Source organism: Triturus cristatus, chromosome 7 (genome assembly GCF_964204655.1).
Source record: "Triturus cristatus chromosome 7, aTriCri1.1, whole genome shotgun sequence".
Lineage (NCBI taxonomy): Eukaryota > Metazoa > Chordata > Amphibia > Caudata > Salamandridae > Triturus > Triturus cristatus.
In genome coordinates this window covers 65,120,494-65,138,416 of record NC_140590.1, presented here as the reverse complement: position 1 = coordinate 65,138,416, position 17,923 = coordinate 65,120,494, and the positions used below count along the sequence as shown (strand labels likewise).

The window sequence follows — 17,923 nt, the reverse complement described above, 5'->3', positions numbered from 1 at the left end:
TTCCTTCCACATAGCTGTCAAGTATCCTGACATAAAGTTGGTACCTCTGTCAGAAACCACCTCCTTAGGAAACACCACTCTGGAGAATACTCCTAGCAGGGCCCTGGCCACAACAGGAGCTGTAGTGGTCCTAAGGGGAATTGCCTCTGGATACCTGGTGGCATGATCCACTACCACCAGTATAAATCTGTGCCCAGATGCAGTGGGAGGATCCATGGGACCCACTATATCTATTCCCACTCTTTCAAAGGGAACCCCCACCACAGGTAGTGGTATTAGGGGGGCCTTTGTTGTGCCACCTGATTTGCCACTGGCTTGGCAGGTCACACAGGAGCGACAAAACTCCTTGGTATCTTCATTCATGTGAGGCCAGTGAAAGTGAGGGACAAGCCTGTCCCAAGTCTTGTTCTGGCCTAAGTGTCCTGCTAGAGGAATATCATGGGCCAAGGTAAGAAGGAAGCCCCTAAATTGCAGAGGTATAACCAACCTCCTTGTTGCACCAGGTTTTGGGTCTCTAGCCTCTGAATAAAGGAGCCCATCATCCCAATACACTTTATGGGTACCTTGAGCATTCCCAGCAGCCTCAGCAGCAGCCAGCTGTCTGAGGGGTTCAAGAGATGGACAGGATAACTGAGCCTGCCCCAAGTCAGCCCTGCAAGGTCCCCCTGTCCCCAGAAACTCAACCTGGTCAGGTTCAAGCTCTTCAGGAACAGTTCCTTCAGGGTTCTCAACATCATCTTCCTGGGAAGACTGACCACCACTTGGAGGCAGGGGGGAAGGCACAGCCTTAACCCTCCTGTTCTTCTTCTTGGTAGGTGCTTGGTCCATTGTTCCAGGATCCAAGACCTGTGGTTCAGTAAGGCACTTTTTGGCCTGTGACCTGGTCACAGCAAGGACATGTGGTGATATACCTAACATCTCTGCATGTGTCCTGTACTCCACTTCTGACCACAGAGAACTCTCTAGGTCATTGCCTAACAAACATTCTACTGGGAGGTCTGCACTAACCAAAACCCTTTTGAGGCCAGTTACCCCTCCCCATGAGAAGTTAACAACAGCCACACTATGTGAAGTAGTGGCATTGCTGGCATTGGTCACCAGGTAATTCTCACCTGGTGTTTACTGTCCAGGGTCCACAAAGCCTGGTGTCATCATAGTGACACTGGCACATGTGTCCCTGTAGGCTTGAGCCACTTTTTCATTTATTAAAGGAGTCTGTCTGTACTTGCCCAGGTTACTGGGGCTCACAGTCAGGGACAAATCCATGTCCCCATCACAGATCAAGACTGCCTGTGTCAGGGTTCTGTCTAAGTCAGAATCTCCTTCAGTTCCCATAGTGATTCCCACTACACCCTTTGTCTGGGGACCAACACTGCTAACAGTAGTACTGGGAGCAGGTGCCTTAGGGGCAACAGTGTTGGGGGCTCCACCCTTTTTACAATCACTAGTCCAGTGAGTTGTATTCTTGCAAGATTTGCACCAGGGTTTCTTTGGACCTTCTTTCTTCTTCCCTTTAGGTTGTTGGGACCCACCCTCGTTAGTACTAGTTTGGGGCCCTGTTGAAGACTTCTGGTCTTTGGATTTCTGATCTCCACCCTTTTGGTCTGTTTTCTTCTGATCACCCCCTTGGCCCTGGTTCTGGTTCTTTTGCTTAACCCTGGTTCTGACCCATTTGTCTGCCTTCTTTCCCAATTCTTGCGGAGAGGTCAGATCTGAGTCAACCAAGTGTTGATGCAGTTGCTGGTTCTGACAGTTATTTAAAATCTGTTCTCTCATCATCAAATTGTACAATCCTGTATAATCAGATACCTTACTTCCCAGCAACCAACCCTCCAAAGCCTTAGTGGCACATTCAATATATTCAGACCAGTCCTGAGTCTGTGTCTTCTGGGTATCTCTGAACATTAACCTGTACTGTTCAGTGGTTAAGCCTAACCCATCAACTAGGACACTCTTCAGGGCTCTGTAGTTTCTAACATCCTCCTCCCTAACAGTGAGGAGTCTATCTCTGCCTCTTCCTTAAGAGGAGAGCCATAAGATTGCTGCCCACTGGTCTTCAGGAACCTGCTGCATTTTGCAGGCTCTCTCAAGAGCAGTCATCCACTTGTGGATATCATCCCCACTTTTGTAGGGGGGCACAACCTTGGACAGGTTCCTATTGTCAAAGACCCTATCTTTGTCCCTAGGGACATTGCTGCCACCAGTGGGTATAGACCCACTCTCTCTAGGTTGCCTAGCCTTACTCAGTTTCTCTTCCATCAGGGCTACTTCTAGCTCCTGTCTCCTGATCCTCAGCTGAGCTTCCTTCATTCTGGCCTCATGCTCCCTCCTCTGAGGGCTGGTCATCCTTCTTCTGGAGTGACCTTGAGAGCCTCTAGAGGCATGAGAAGCAATAGAGTCACCTGAGTGATTCCTCTGTCTCCCAAACCCCTGGTTAAGTCCACTAGGGAGATCCAATGGGGTGACCCCATTGTCAGTCCCAAGTAGCCTTAAGTTAGCTGGGCCAAGTATAACACTTGGCACTGGGCTAGTTCTCCCTTCATCCCCACTACCATCTGTATCAGTACCCTTATCACTTTCATCCTCTGTAGTATGATTCTCATCTAAGGGGTGACTATTGGAAAGGGGTACCTCAGTAGCATCTTCAGAAGGGGGGCCTCCTGTTCCAGTCCCTAAGGGGCCTAACTGGGAAGCTTTCTTGAGAGCGCTCTGATCTTCATCAGCTTGTAAGAGTTCTCTGAGTTCAGCAGAGGTAGGGTTCCTGGGCTGTTTAAGGCCCCTGATATTTGCCAACTGCCTGAGCTCATTTTGGTTTAGGGTAGCAAAGATGGATGGTGCCCTCTGGGGGTCACTCTCGACAGAGATGGGTACATTGGACCCCTCTGCCCCAGCCATTGCTCTTAAGTGTGGGTGGATGTGTTGCAACCACCTACACTTGGGTTTTCCTACTAAACCTATCTAGTAGTTGTAGTCAGGGTGTGCTACTCCCTTTGCTCTACAACAACTAAGTTCAGTAGAACTTAAGTATATCTAATCTTGTTTTATATGTACCTAAAGGTACCTGTATGATCTTTCAATTGGTAACAAAGAGATTACAGAGGTAAAACACAGCAAGCTCAAATCCAACCGCTGCTCACCAATGTGAGAAGTTGGCCTGGTATATGCCATTCACTAGTTAAAGTGACCACCTTCTACCATGCCAAGCAACCCTTATGGTGTGGTTGTAAGTCAACCTTTTCGGACTAGCTGCCCTAGTGGTAGTGTAGGCTAAGCAGTCTTTGAGGCTAAACTCGTTAAAGCGTGTTAAGCAAGCTGTTTTACTATATGTAACCCCCCTTTATACCAATGAAAGGACACCACACAGATATATATTCAAAATATATATGTATTTATTACTCAAAGTATCCCCTAGACTCTTTATGAGCACAGGAGCACAAATCGTTAAACAAGAAAGTATTACAATATACAGAAGTTGCACTTTATATGGATAGGCCCTGGTGGCCGATCAAACCATATACTAAAATAGTGGTATAAGTACCACGAACAGGAAAGGGAAAAGGCCTAGGGCCCCTAGAATCGCTGGGCCTACAAGGAGCTAACTTCAGTTAGTGACCAGGAGGTCCACGGGTCGCGTGTGCAGTGAGGAAAGTTACACACGGGCTCCCATAGGTTTTCAATGGGTGCGTAAAAGTTCAAAAGTTACTGCTAGAAGGGTCTTCTGAATGGACTACGAACTTAAGACTTAAAACACAGACACTAGAGATGTTTCTCTACACTTGGGCACCGGAGTGCCAGCTTTACCTCACCCACAGGAAGCGGGTGCATAGGTCTCGAAGTGCGTCGGGTTTCGTCTATCTGTTCAATGGAGCCTGATGACAAAGATGCTGCAGGCGGTCGGTCCAGAAGAGATGCGGTGGATCCAAGGGTGGATCGGAGTTGTAGAAGACCTGAAAGCAGAGGGGACAGTGTTCACAGTCACTAGCCAGTGACCGGCGTGACACCAGGTAGGTACCAGGCGATGTCGGGTGCAAACAGGTGATGAGGTGTAGCTTGTCTCCGCAGCCACGTGGTCCCTGAAGGTCGACGACGTCCAGGAGTCGGTTCACGAGCTGTCCCACGCAGGCTCTCGCTGTCGGCGACTCGAAGGACGCAAACAAGCCTTGGCAAAAGCAGGAGTCGTGAAGAATGAAGAAAGCTGATTACTCTGACCAGCAAGGTCAGAGGGGCTGCTCCTTTGGAGGGAAGCAGGTGCCAGTCTGGAGCAACCAGACCAGCGTCGTAGTTTTCAAGGTTCGTCGCCAAAATGGCCACTAGCCAACGGGCCAGGGACCGGGCAGGCACGTCGAGATGCAAAGTGCAGAGGGGCCCCACGCAGATCGTGGAGATGCTGGAGGGCTCACCTTTGGTGCAGATGCTGCTCGGGTGTTGGGCTTCTCAGGACCCAAAGCACAACTTGGAGGGAGCCTCTGTTGTCGCGCTTGCAGCTTGTCGTCGGTCTTTCAAGATGGCTGGCTCCACGTGTCTCGGTGCCTCCACGGGTTCCTTCTTTGCAGGGACTGTGGATCAGGCTGTGAGAGGTCTGGAGGTCCAGGTCTTGTCGGGCTCTGGGCTCGGGCTCCGGCAGGAGGCGGCGGCAAAGCAGACGTCGAGTAGCTGGTTGGTGCTTGCGTTAGCAAGATGGTCACTCCCTGACCATAGGGGAGATTTCCTTTTGTCCTCTGTGCAGCAGAGCGTCGAAGTTCCCGTCTTCTTCTTTGTAGTAAGTTGATTCCAGGATGTCTGATGTCTTAGGACACAGCTCCTACCTTTAAGCGGATTCTAGGGGCCGGACTACCTGCTAGGTCCCTCCCTAAGGGTGGGACCAGGAAGGGGGGTGGTTACACCCCCAATCCTTTGTCCAGCTCGCCCCAGGTCCGGGGCTGGTGTGCCCCAGGACCGGTTTGAACTGGCATATGCACCGAGGCTCCTTGTGAGCCTCAGGCATGTCTGATTCTATTCAAGCCCTACCTGACCAATACACAAAATCCTGTCTGGGGTGGTGCACGCACCTCCCCTGGCAGGAAACCCTTTGTCCACGTCTCCCAAGCTGGAAGGACTCCCAGCAGCAGGAGGGCAGACTTGTGTCTGTGGTGACAGCATCCATTTTGTGGAGCTGAGGCTATGTCTGATTTTACCCGGGTTTCAGGTACTGTACATGTCGTGTCCCTCTAGAAGGGTGGAATGCTAACCCCGTCGCCAGAATTGGCGAGGGGTTAGTATTCCAATTCGTATGACACCTTACTCGACATGTTTTGATAAAGCCAAACCAAAGATAGCATTTAACCGCGAGGTTCATAAAGCACTTAAGAGTATATGGTATGACGATATCTGGAAACGGTAGAAGGAAGTTGTTCCGACCACTGCAGACAGGCTCAGCTCATGCCAGAGCACCATCTCACATGGAACCAAGCACTCTGCCTTCAGGATTGTCAAGGCCTGCCATAGGAGTGACTTATAGGTCCCATTTAAGGTTAGGTATAGGTATACTATACCTAAGTAAGAGGTGGTTACACCAACTTACCCCAGCTGAGTGATCAGCCAGTTGTGTCAAATTGCTAGGCCAGGCCAGGGGTGGCATAATACATGCTTCAGCCCCTGGTAGGCCTTAGATACACCAATGCCCTGGGTACCTAGTCTACACTGGTACAGGGGCTCACAGGGTGATCCAATTCCAATTGGTTATGCACCTATAGTGCATAGTGTCAATTTAGTAGAGAGAACAGCAGGCTGGGGGTCTGATTAGCAGGCCCACAGCCTCAATATGTCAAAAACCAGTGAAGCAAAAAGCAAAAATTTGGGGTGACCATAGGATAGCAGACCCTACTCTCCTACACTCTGTTTAATATTTCTCCTTCTATGGAGGTTAATAGGTCAGTGGAAGAAAACAACCTAGAATTTGGAAACAGTATTAGAGCCACCCTAGATCAGACTGTCCCTAATAAAGAATTAAACAACATACAGAGACCCTCAGCTCCTTGGTACAGTGCTGAGCTTAAAGATTTGAAAACGTGTTGTAAAAAAGCAGAGAGGAAATGGTGGGAGCTTTATGAGGGAAAGGATAAATTAGCTCTAACAGATGCCATGCAAAAATATAAGACAGAGATGCCAAGGGTTAAAGCGGAATACAACTCTAGCGCTATGGTGGCAGCACCCAACATCGCTAGAAGTATATTTAAAATAATGTGAGAACAGTCCAGCCCAGATTGTCTAAAAAATCATGTTCCTGTTTCTGAAGATCTTTGGGATAATTTGGCAGTATTTTTCTAGGAGAAAAAATCCCAAACATAACTGATAGGCTCGAGACCACTACATCGACCCAGACCGTTTTGGTGGTCATGTGTCTTCAAGGTGACATCTTACCTACACATTCTACTCGCGATACTGCATGACTGAAAGAAATGTATTAGATTTAGAAAACTCAACAGAGGATAACTGCAGAGATTTGGCCATGACCATATCATCTGGGTCTCCTCAGGACACTGGAACATATTGGATCTAGAAAGAACTGGCAGGTGAACTCTTCCCACAGCTATGGAAAATCTGTTGCCAATCCTTGAACAGCGGGATGGCTCCAGATCCTAGGAAAAGAGCTATAGTTACTGAAAAAGTAATCTTTAGATCCTAAGTCTCTAAGTAACTACAGCCCAATATCTCATTTACCATATCCTGCGAATGATTTTGAAAGCTTTGTTAGTAAAACACTATATCACCATCTGTAAGCTAACCACATGGCGGAGGAAGAGGAATTTGGTTTTCGCCCAGGTCACGGAACTGAAAGTGCCTGCTCACTGTGATGGATGAACTTCGAATGCAAGCAGACAAGGGTCATACAGTGGTACTGATCTTAGTAGCTCTATCTGCTGCTTATGATACGGTCAACCATGGCATTCTCTGTGCGTGTATAAGATTACAGCCTGGCTTAAGTCCAATACATTGCAGTTTAATGGAGACAAGACAGAGATTCTATGCTGTCCGGCGTCCAAGGTCCCGACCCCACTCCCACCCAACTTCTGGCCCGTGGCCTCGGACAAGACCATGGTGCCCTCAGAGGCGGTCTGAAACTTGGGTGTAATTTTTTATAGGAATCTTAATTTAGAAGCTCATGTCAACAAAACGGCGAGACCTGCTTTTCCTTAATCAGAGCACTTCATAAGATTCTTCCATTGCTTCCTACTTCATCCACAGCACTGGTGGTACGTAGTGTGATTCGGAGTAGATGGGATTATTGCAATGCCCTGCTGTTCGGAGCACTGAACTACTTAATCAAACAGTTCCAGAGAGTTCAAGTAGTGGCAGCCAAATTGGCATAACACAGGCCCCCGCAGTGCAGGGGGGGACCCGAGCTGCAGGGGGCCCTCTCAGCACAGTACTCAGGCCCAATAGCTCTGCATTAAATCCGGAGCAGGGGCCCCTCCGTGTGCAGGGCAGGGAGGCTCCCTCAACTTTCGTTACGCCACTGGTCCTCTGCGTCCCAGTCTTTGAAAGATTCACATTGGCTACCATTAACGCAGATAGTAATGTTTAAATCCCTCTGCATTGTTCTGAACCGATCCCCCCTGTAGAAGAGACTCAAATGGCTTGCCCCTGACAGCAGCCTATGCTCTTCCTTAGCCAAGATGGCCAGTGTGACCAGATTTAGAAAAACTAGACTAAGGGGACGAGTGTTCATCATTGAAGCAGCTCGACTTTGGAATGAACTTCTAGCCGCCTTGAGATTCTCTACTGATCTAATACACTTCAGGAAAAATGCTTAACACTTGGCTTTTTCCTAAAAGCTTGAGCGCTGTTCAGGATTATAACCTAGCACGATACTGTGGAATACTGGTGCACTGTATGGCACTTTCCTTCTTTCCACCAATGAGTAATACAGCGCCAGGATACCTGTTAGGTGGCAGCATGCTTTGCAAGTAGGCTAAATAAATAAATGTTGCAACCCTGGTCAGGCAGCAGTTGTTCATTCTAGTTGAATAGTGTTGTTGCATACCGGTCAATAACAATAAAGACATTTACGCAGTGAAATTTATCCCTTGTATTGAATGTTTAAGGCATCGTGATAGTGTGCCTACGAAATGTAAGCAATGCTAATTCAGAGAATGTTATCCTGTATTGTCACCCACGGAAATGTATGTCAAAAGTCATGTGTAAAAGAGAAGGCAACTTAAGAAACATGAACATGTAAATGTTCCTTATCAGGCCTATCCAGACCATGTGACAACATTCCCTTTCCTATCCAGATAACTTCCTATGGACCATGAGTCCCTTCGCATCCAGCCCGCCCACTATCCATGCAAGCTTTACCTCCCCTCCCCCCCATGTCTCAAAGACTTGCTATCAGCTAGGAGTCCCTCATCTGCCAGGGCCATCTTTTTAACCTCCAGCTCCCTTGCCTCATACCTTGTGCCTCACTGAGAAGAGAGTGGAAAGAGTGGAAATGGTGAAGTGTAACTGCAACAACAGCAACAGAACTGGCAGATGTTAGGGAGGAAAAAATGAGAGGGAGGAAAAGTGCCTTTTGGGTCAATGGGTTTTACTGAGGAAAAATGCTCTCCGATGTTGCCAGCGCGTTACAGATTTGTATTCTATCCGTTATGTACCATATAAAACAGCTCTAAGACAAAGCAATGGACAAAGAGTAGCGAAAAAGAGCTAGAAAACTGAGAACTGGATTCCACAAAGAACTTTCCAAACATTACCTCCTTACTACCAAGAAAATCCAGAGGAATTAACAACCTCAGTGTCTGAGAATGACCTCTTCCCCTTTGTTCAATGAAAACTTGGCCCTTCATCCACTGAGTCCCTGCTCCTTACATCTAGGCGTGCACTTCTCAAATCCTTCTACATACAAATGCCCCTACATGCCAGAGGGAAATATATAAATACAAATATTCCTTTGCGGAGAGAAATGCCTCTAGATGCATACATATACCTCTACATACCTAAAAGTACCTGTTAGAATGGGGAACCTCTGGTTGGCACAGGTAGGTACTTGTGACAAGCAGTGGTCCCTTCTTCTATTCAGGGCGAGAGAATTACCCCTTCAGAACAACCCCTGCTCACCCTATAGGTAGTGTGCCGCGAGCAGTCAGGGCTAAACTTCAGGGCGCTAGTCAGTTAAGCATTTATGATCACACACAGTAAACCACAACGATCCCCCACAAATGGACACCAGGCGTAAGTTGTATCAAAAATACGGATGCTTTATATAAAAGATTCTTTGTTACGCAGGCATGTACAAGACCATAAATAACGGTTGCGAAATGGAAGCCACAAGATGATAATTAGGCACTGTTCTTGTCTTTGGTAACTTATTCGATCACGAGCGCTTCACAGGGCTCGGTTGAGTCGGTCCAGTCATGACGATGCGCAGTGCACCCGGGGTACAGTGATACGGGGAAATCAGAACGTTGCGGACCCCGAGTCCGATAGAGAGTTCACTGTACCTGGGAACGTGCGATGTGCTTGGACGAGTCTTCGGGGGAGATGCAGGTTCTGCACCTCGCGGGTCTCCGGATCAAGAATTCAGCGGGCGGCTCTCGGTAGACAGGTGCGGCCCAGGGCCTCCGACACGGACTGTGCGGGAGGTCACTGCGGAGGGCGGCACGGTCAGACTCAGGCTGGGAGGTGAAGCGGGGCGGCCGGATACGTTACGACGTACGGGTGGCCGTCCGAGGCTTGATTTCACTTCCCAATTCGAAATCCGGCGGGAGGGCGAGAGGGCACCAGGCACGCTCCAGTGGCAGGCAGGTGACAGGGAAGCGGGGCGGCCAGCCTCGATGGGTCCAGAGCGACTCAGGTAGAGCGGGGCTCTCGGCGAGGGGAGGCGGCCAGGCTTCTGGGTGTCACGGCCCTAGGAGGGTTGGCAAGGTGCGCAGAGCACTCCGGCGGGAGAAAGCACACGGCTCGAGTTCTCAGACGAGCGGAGACACGGTGAACCCACTGGTCCTGGGGTTCAGTTCAGGGGGCAAGCTCTTCTTCCAAGCCCTTGGAGATAGTTGAAGAACAAAGTGCAAAAGTCTCTTTCAGTCTTTTTCCTCTCCTTCCTCAGCAAGGCACCTACTGCAGGCCAATCCCCCAGGTCAGGGAAAGTTACTCCTCCTTCAGCTTTTTCCAGGTCCTTCTAGTCTGGCAGAGTTCCTTCGTGGTTCAATCTGGATCTGATTTCTTAGGAGCCAGGCTCCTACTTTTATACAGTGATTCTTTTGTTCTTTAGCGCCAGGGGGCCTGGGCCTGGCTCAGTCCAGTTCTGGAGTACTTTGTTTTGGTGACTCTGCTCTTTCCTTTCAGCAGCAGGGCAGAGACATCAGCCGCTCCACAGGGGGCGGAGCCGGCTTTGTGGTGGCAGAGCACAGGTCTATTCAAGAGTCAGGGTGTACTCTTCCCACCCATCCTGGTGCGATCTCTCTACCCACCACCTGGCAGCCAACCTATCTCCTGGAATCCCCCAGCCCTACTTCTGTACTGTTGCTAGGCAGAACACACACCCACAGCAGAGGCGGACTGAGATGGTCAGGCACGCAAAGGCTAACTTTCTAAAAGTAGCATTTGCGAACCCAGGATATTAAAATACCTTTACTAAAAGATGTATTTTATTATCCCGAGTTCAGGCATACTAAACATGACTTTCTACCATGCTCTCTGAGTCCACTGGGGTCACAGCGTGTAGCGATCCCAGCAGCCCATTCTGGCCTACGGAGAGCAGGTAGCCTTCAATAGTGAAAAACGAAAATGGCTGTAATTCACTATTAAGACATGCCACACACATCAGGGCATGTCCTACCTTATGCCTACAATGCACCCTGCGCTTGGGCCTACCAGAGGGGTGACTAACATGTAGTTAAGGGAAGGTTTAGGGACTGGCAAGTGGGGACACTTGCTCAGTCAGCGCGACGGTACCAGACCGCGTGCAGGTTCTGCAGTGGCAGATCCTAGACACATTTTACCCCGCTGCTTCGGTGGGTGGCACAATCCGTGCTGCAAGCCCACTAGCAGCATTTGGATATACAAGCCCTTGGCACCCCTGGTGCACTCTACAAGGGACTGACAGTAAACCAAATATGCCAAACGTGGAAGTCAATTCACATAATACATTTTACCATAGGGAGCACTTGCACTGTGGCACTGGATGGCAGTGGCACAGTGCCCTGAGCGGCTAACACCAACACAAAAACACATTGAGGCACAGACAAAAATGGAAGGGTGACCCACGCCAATGGTGCCAGGTCTAACAGTACCCCTACAAAGGTACAAACACTCCTGCATACATACAAACACTCCTGTCTCCCAGCAAAAGCTCCCAAAACACAAACAGAGCTTCAGACATTTGTATGCACTCAACATACATACAAATAACCCTAATCCATACAAATGCCCCTACATGCACAGCAATACTCTAAGCATGTCGCACATACAGATACCCATGAGCAGAAATACTCCTTCATTCACACTGTGCCAACACATATACAAAAACACATAAACACAACTATCTCTACACACAACACATGTACAACAGAAGCCTGGCTCGTAGACAGAGATGTATTCAAACTATTTGTTGAAGGCATACCTTCAAGAGTCTACTTCTTCCTGCTTTGGTAAGCTTCACGTGCTCCGTAAATTCCTTTACTTGCTCCCCCCGGAGTCCCGACAGACCCTCATCCATGCCTTGATTACCTCCCATCTTGACTACGCAAACAGTCTCTACCTCGGGGCACCAGCCTACCTAATCAGACGTCGACAGATTATTCAAAACACGACAGCTAGATTCATATGTAAAATTCCTTTTCGCCATTCAATCACCCCCCCATCTGAGCAAGCTCCATTGGCTTCCGGTGATCAAACGCATTCTTTTTAAGTCTCTCGTTTTGGCTTTCAGGGCTTTCCAAGGACGTGGCCCAGCCTACCTTAGGGCTCAACTCAAGCACTCTCCACATAGCCGTACCCTTAGATCTAACTACCTTCACCTTCTGGCGTCCTCCCGCTTTCGCCGGTCTAGAACGGGTGGCAGAGCCTTTGCAGTGATCACCGTCAAAGCTTGGCACGGCATGCAACTCTCCCTTCGTACTGCTAAGTCAGAAGCTATCTTTTGACATGCTTTAAAGACCTGGCTGTTTACCAACCTTTAGTCCCCTTTCGGTACCTACCTTCTGCCGTCTGCCATAGCGCCGGGACACCCCAGTTGGGGGTAGCTGTGCGCTCTACAAACTCCTAGATAAATAATACTTCAAATGACACTTGGAATCAGGGGCGGCTGGTAGCATTTTAAATTGGTGTGGCATAAAAACTTGAAGGAGTTGCCACAGACTCAACAAGTGAAGCAAGGAAGGGTGCCAAAGTACTGGAAAAGGGAAGTGGGGCATTCTTCCCCTGCAAATTGTATTTACAGATGGAGGATAAAATGTGACTTTGTAAATCACATTTTCCAACATAAACAATGGCATGTTAATGGAGAAAAGGCAATTCTGTCGCATACACCCATGTATCCTGCAGCCTTCCGCCCTCTTTACTCCTAACCATCCTCGTAATAGTAAACTATGACCTGGTGAAAATGATGGGGGAGCAGAGTGTTCACATCCCGCCTGGTCAACCCCAATCCACAGCCCAGCGCAGACAGCAGCGCCTGCCCTAAAACCTTGTGAAATCCACCACCTTGTGACACTGTTCTAGTCTGCACCTCAAGGGCGAGTGAAATCCTCGCCCAGCACATCCGCAGCTTCTCCTGAAACAACCTCTCCTCTCCGGAAACAGTCTCAAGCCTTGTAGATATAGAACAACCAGAGCTGCTCTAGTGTTCCTCCTCGCCTCCATACTAGGGTGGGGGGGCTCTGCCCTGACGCCCATGCGCACCTGCCGTCACTGATGTTACGTTGAGCTGTCAGGGTTTAGAAGGCATAATGAGAACTGTAGGCACTGTGAATTATGGTCCAGCACCTTGTCCCAAAGATCTCCCTTTCAAGGCAGCAGTGTAATATACTTAATCACCATCACCTAATGTTGAGTTTACAACTCAACCTGGACCCAGGGCGCTGCGCTGCGCTGCGGAGGACAGTGAGAAGGAGCTTTGTAAAGATCGTTAAACGTGAAATAACACATTTGCCCTTCAACTTTGATCATCTTTAGAGCCAATCATTTCTTTATTCAGGCTCATTGTAGAGCTTGAGGTTCATGCTGGGGAGAGGCAAAGTCTACGTCACTCTACTATGTGGGGTAGAGGACACAGCCCTAAACAGCCATGCTCTACTGGTATCCATCTAGATACAACTTAACTCCATCCATTCCCTGGATGGCTTGGATTCAAGCAATGGGTTTGCAATGCAAGTCACCCTCTTGAATACTAAACCACATACACACGAGGGCCGCCGCAGTTAAGGAAATTGCAAATTACCTGGGACGTTGCAAGGCTTCCTTCTGCAGCACAGTCCACAGCTCTGGAAAGTCAAACTTGGACGGGTCGGAGAGAGCAACCAGGAAAGACTGACGAGAGGGCACCCTCTGCGCCACGATGGACTCTGTGCATTCCCTTCGGATCTCCTCTACTAGAGTCTCTTTACCAAACAAGGCACCTGTCTCATTCATGGCCAGGACCAGGTCCTGGTCTACACCTGTGCGCACCACCAGCACGCACCGACCCGCTTCCTCAATGCGGCAAATGAGGCGCGCGTACTCAGGCGGCAGTCCCGTCCTGAAGACCAGAATGAAGATGTGGTGATCTCCGCATGGGAGCTTCTCAGTGTAGGCTGCTAGATCGGTCTCGGAGTCTGGCACCTCGGGGAGACGCGTGAACTGAAGGTGGAAGGAGGGTTGGTGTGCTGGACCTCCCACTGCGGCTCCCTTGGGGTCAGGGGGACCTCCATCTTTAAAGGGCATGCTCTGGAACATGCGCAGTAGCTCCTCACTCCCAGATCCTCGCGAACCCATGATGGCCACATTCAGCGTGGTCCGAATCTCAACAGCTCCTGCCCCCCGAGGGGTGGTTGTTTCAAGGGTTTCCATGACAACGACAGGCACAGGCCCCTTCCCCCACCTGAAAACATAAAAAATAAAGCAATCTGTCAGAAGATGGGAAAGGACTCACTAATGTCAAGAGGGCTGTGCTATCTGATTTTGGATCCAACAATGAGCGTATAATGGTGAATAGATTTCCAGAAATCAGCAGCCAATCAGACACCCCCTTCAACCTGTCTCCATTGACTCATCATCCAAACACCTCCCATGAGCTGTGTGCGCTTCCAGACACCAGCTCTCCTGCCCAAGGCCCAAAAGTAAACCAACAGTCTTCAGTCATTAAACACAATTATCTAGTTTTGTGATGTGTGCAAGAGGTAATCTGCAGTCTAAACTCCCCGTTTCCCAAGGTGGCCGGTTAGTGGTGAAAGATACAGCAGTATGAAGGCAAGGACCAGGATGTGAGAATGAAATGAACACTCTGGGGTATGGCTCTGAGATGCAAAGGTTTAGTGGAAGATCCAAGAGCCCTCAGCAGATGATTCTCACAATTACAGACAGCTTTGCTAACACTCAAATGCGTTAAAGTGTCAAAACTGCTATGAAACCTTTGTACAACCTACAAGTGCCGGTGAGCTTACGTGGAAGGGTTTAAGACACAGGTCCGGTCTGTGCAGCAACATCACAGGTAAAACTCATAACCAACAGTAGACACTAACAAATTTAAATGGGCGAGGTGGGTGGGTGCAAGATGCAGAGATGCCCCCTCAACAGGGAACTCTTTCACCCTCATGGACACTTCTACAACAGTGCCAAGAAGCCAAGAATCTGGCGAGACCGCGCTACACCAAACACGTGACATAGCTCTGTTTTGAGATCACAGCTCCCGAGTGGTTTTGACAGTTTTCATTTCTCTTCATCGTTTGATCACAAGGTTGCAAGGGAGCTTGGGTACCGCCTTCGTTGGGTGTTCCCAGCTCTATCTTGTTGCTACAAATAAGTAAAAGCCTAGCAGGATATGAGGGTCCCCGGTTCTCGGGTGTGTTGGTATGAGTAATGCACAGGTGTACACAAGGTGTGAGGGTCCCTCATTTGATACAAGGCAGGAGCCCCATCACTCGCCTGGGCTGATATCACTCGACGCAGAGATACCGTGGATGCAAGGGTCCCTGGTCCTCAGGTGTGTTGGTATCTGTAATGCACAGGTGTACACAAGGTGTGAGGGTCCATAGGCTTATAACTGCATGGGCTGACATCACTGGATGCAGAGGTGTCCCTGGGTCTCAGGTGTGTTGGTATCAGTCATGCAAAGGTGTACACGAGTTATGAAGGACCCTAGGCTGATACCTGCAAGGGCTGACATCACTGGATGCAGGGGTGTCCCTGGTTCTCAGGTGTGTTGGTATGTGTAATGCACAGGTGTACACAAGGTGTGAGGGTCCCTCATTTGATATAAGGCAGGAGCCCCATGACTCGCCTGGGCTGATATCACTCGACGCAGAGATACCGTGGATGCAAGGGTCCCTGGTCCTCAGGAGTGTTGGTATCCGTCATTGTTGGACTTGGCCCTTCTGGCAGGTTCACCCCTGAACTTTTTGCTTTTTATTGTGACCTGGTGTTAGTGATTTTGGGCTTCTGCGCACTTTATCACTGTGTCCCAGGGTAAAGTGCGTGCGTGTAGTGAGGTTGGCCTGCCCTCCCATAGGAATGCATGGGGGAATGTATGTGTCCCTGGTAGTTCCTGATGCGTGGGGAGTGCAGGTGCGGGTTTGGTATGTGCGGACTCGTGTGATGAAATGCTGCGCGAGGATGTATGCAGCGTTACTGTAACTAGTATAGAAATGCCACTTCTAGACGCTGGCATAAATGTGCAGTGACTGCCTGGCGCGTGATTGGCTGGTGAGCCTGGCTCCAGGAGTCAGGATGGGTCTGCCCCAGTGGTGGGTGGAGAGAGCTGCATGTTGATGAGTGGGAGGAGTACACCTGGGACCTGAATAGGGCTGGGCTTTCCCCACACAATGCTGGCTCCGCCCCCTGTGGTGCGACTGATGTCCCTGGCCTGTCCTGTGAATAGGGAGATGGGCTGAGCAAAACAAAGTGCTCAGGAACCAGTTGTATCTGGTCTGGTCCGCCCCTTCCCTGCACCTTTGGAAACAAAGGATTCGGTGTATAAAAGAGGGGCTGTGACCCCATGAAAATGTTCTTGCTCTGAATCGAATCTACCAGGGGCGTGCTGCTGCTGGGGCCCAGTGGAAGGCTTGCCTCCCTGGGCCCTGCCCAGCCCCTGGATGCCTGATGGACTTTGTGGGGCCTTTTTGCTGTTTTCTTGATCTATCAAGGACTTTGTTTCTAGCGCCTGGTGAGCGCTTGGATCCTGACAGGAGGGGGCTTGCTGCTGGTGGGGCCCAGGAGGGACCGCCATGGGGGCTGCCTGCCTGCTGGAGGGCCCTGTGTGCTGGCCCCTGGGCCCTACATGGCCCCCTGGATGCTGTCAATGGCGTGGTCCAACCTTTTTGCGCCCGGAATGCGCTGTGCTTCCCCAGGAGAGGGAGAGCCTGGGGGCTGAGCAGCGCGGCGCTGCAGCCCTGGCTGAGGGAATCCCCAGCGTAGGGATTCCCCCCTTTTGTGATGAGCCTTGCGGGTGCCCACCCAGCTTATGTCCGCTGGTTCCGATCATGGCTGCGGGAGCCCACCCCGCTTATTTTCATTGTAGTGCGCGGGTGCCCACCCCGCGACTTTACTTTATTGTGGCGGGTGCCCACCCCGCTTTTAGCGTGATTCCTTCACGGAAGCCTACCCCGTATTGCCCGCAAACGAAATCACCACCGCGGCCCGAGCCGCATTCAAAGATCGCCGCCAAGTCCGCGGCCCGCCTGGTTGTGGGCGGGGCCGCGGGACGGAAGCAGAAGTACGGCCATTTTCCGGCCGGCAGAGGTCCCGGAGCCTCGCAGGCTCCCCCTGCAAAGTCCCGGTCCCGAGATGGGGCACCGGGTGAAGAACGGCGCATCGAGAGGACGGGGCTCTCATGAGGTGAGAGAGCCCCGCCATGACCGCCAGTGAGGAGCAGAGTCCCCGCCCAGAGGCCCGGTGAGTGAGGGCTGGGTGGGTTACATGACGGGTACCTCTACGATGGTGAGCATAGTGGTTTAAAGGGCCAGAGGGGCCCGTAAGCATCCTTCCTTGCCCCCATGAGGAACTGGCCTTCACAGCGGCGCCGCAGTTGCGGGCCGCTGCAACAGGGGGGACATATTTGTTTTGAGTGCCCGGCCGCTCCATCTGGGGTATGTACATTGTTCAAGAGCCCTGAGGCTCCAACGAAGGGGGCATTATTGTTCAAGAGCCCTGAGGCTCCAACGAAGGGGGCATTATTGTTTCAGAGCCAGGAAAGGCTCCAACGCTTGGGGACATGTGTATGTTTTCAGAGCCCAGGGGGCTCCAGCGTGTTGGCAGGATGATTTCAGGAGCCAGTGTGCTCCAGGGGGACATGTTGTTTTAGAGCCTAGGAGGCTCCAACGTCTTGGACACTGTTTCAGGGGCCCTTGAGAGCCCATGCCTATTTGCCTTCCCAGCTGCGCAGCACTTAGTGCCAGCTGCAGCGTTTAGGCCCTGTTCTTGTCCCCAGCTGCCCAGCAAGTAGTGGGCAGCTGCTACGTTTAGGTTCTGGTGCGACCTGGACCCTAATGTGATTGAGGTGTTGTTGTGATTCATGCTAATGGGATTGGGTGCTAGGAAATGTACTGTGTATAGCATGTTTTGCGCACCCTGTGTTTTATACCTCTAAATGTGGTCATTTCTGCCTAGGAGGTTGTTTTACCCGTTTAGGGTGATGTTAGGGAGATTGTACTTCCCTGTGCGATGTACGCCCCTAGAGTAGTTATACTTAGGAGGTAAGTTCTAATGCGTTAGACTTGCGAGAAATTGCATAATGTGTTTACGCCCCTGTGAT

General features: G+C 50.4%; 1 protein-coding gene across 1 annotated transcript in view; it reads right to left on the bottom strand.

Moving 5' to 3' along the window:
• The window catches only part of LOC146808827 (immunity-related GTPase family Q protein-like), a 54,163-nt gene that overhangs the window by 26,376 nt on the left and 9,864 nt on the right, over positions 1–17,923 (bottom strand). The window contains exon 2 of the mRNA XM_085615648.1: positions 13,418–14,056. Within this exon, the coding sequence (XP_085471774.1) occupies positions 13,418–14,025 (608 nt within the window). The 5' untranslated portion in view covers positions 14,026–14,056. The remainder of the gene's footprint in view (positions 1–13,417; positions 14,057–17,923) is intronic.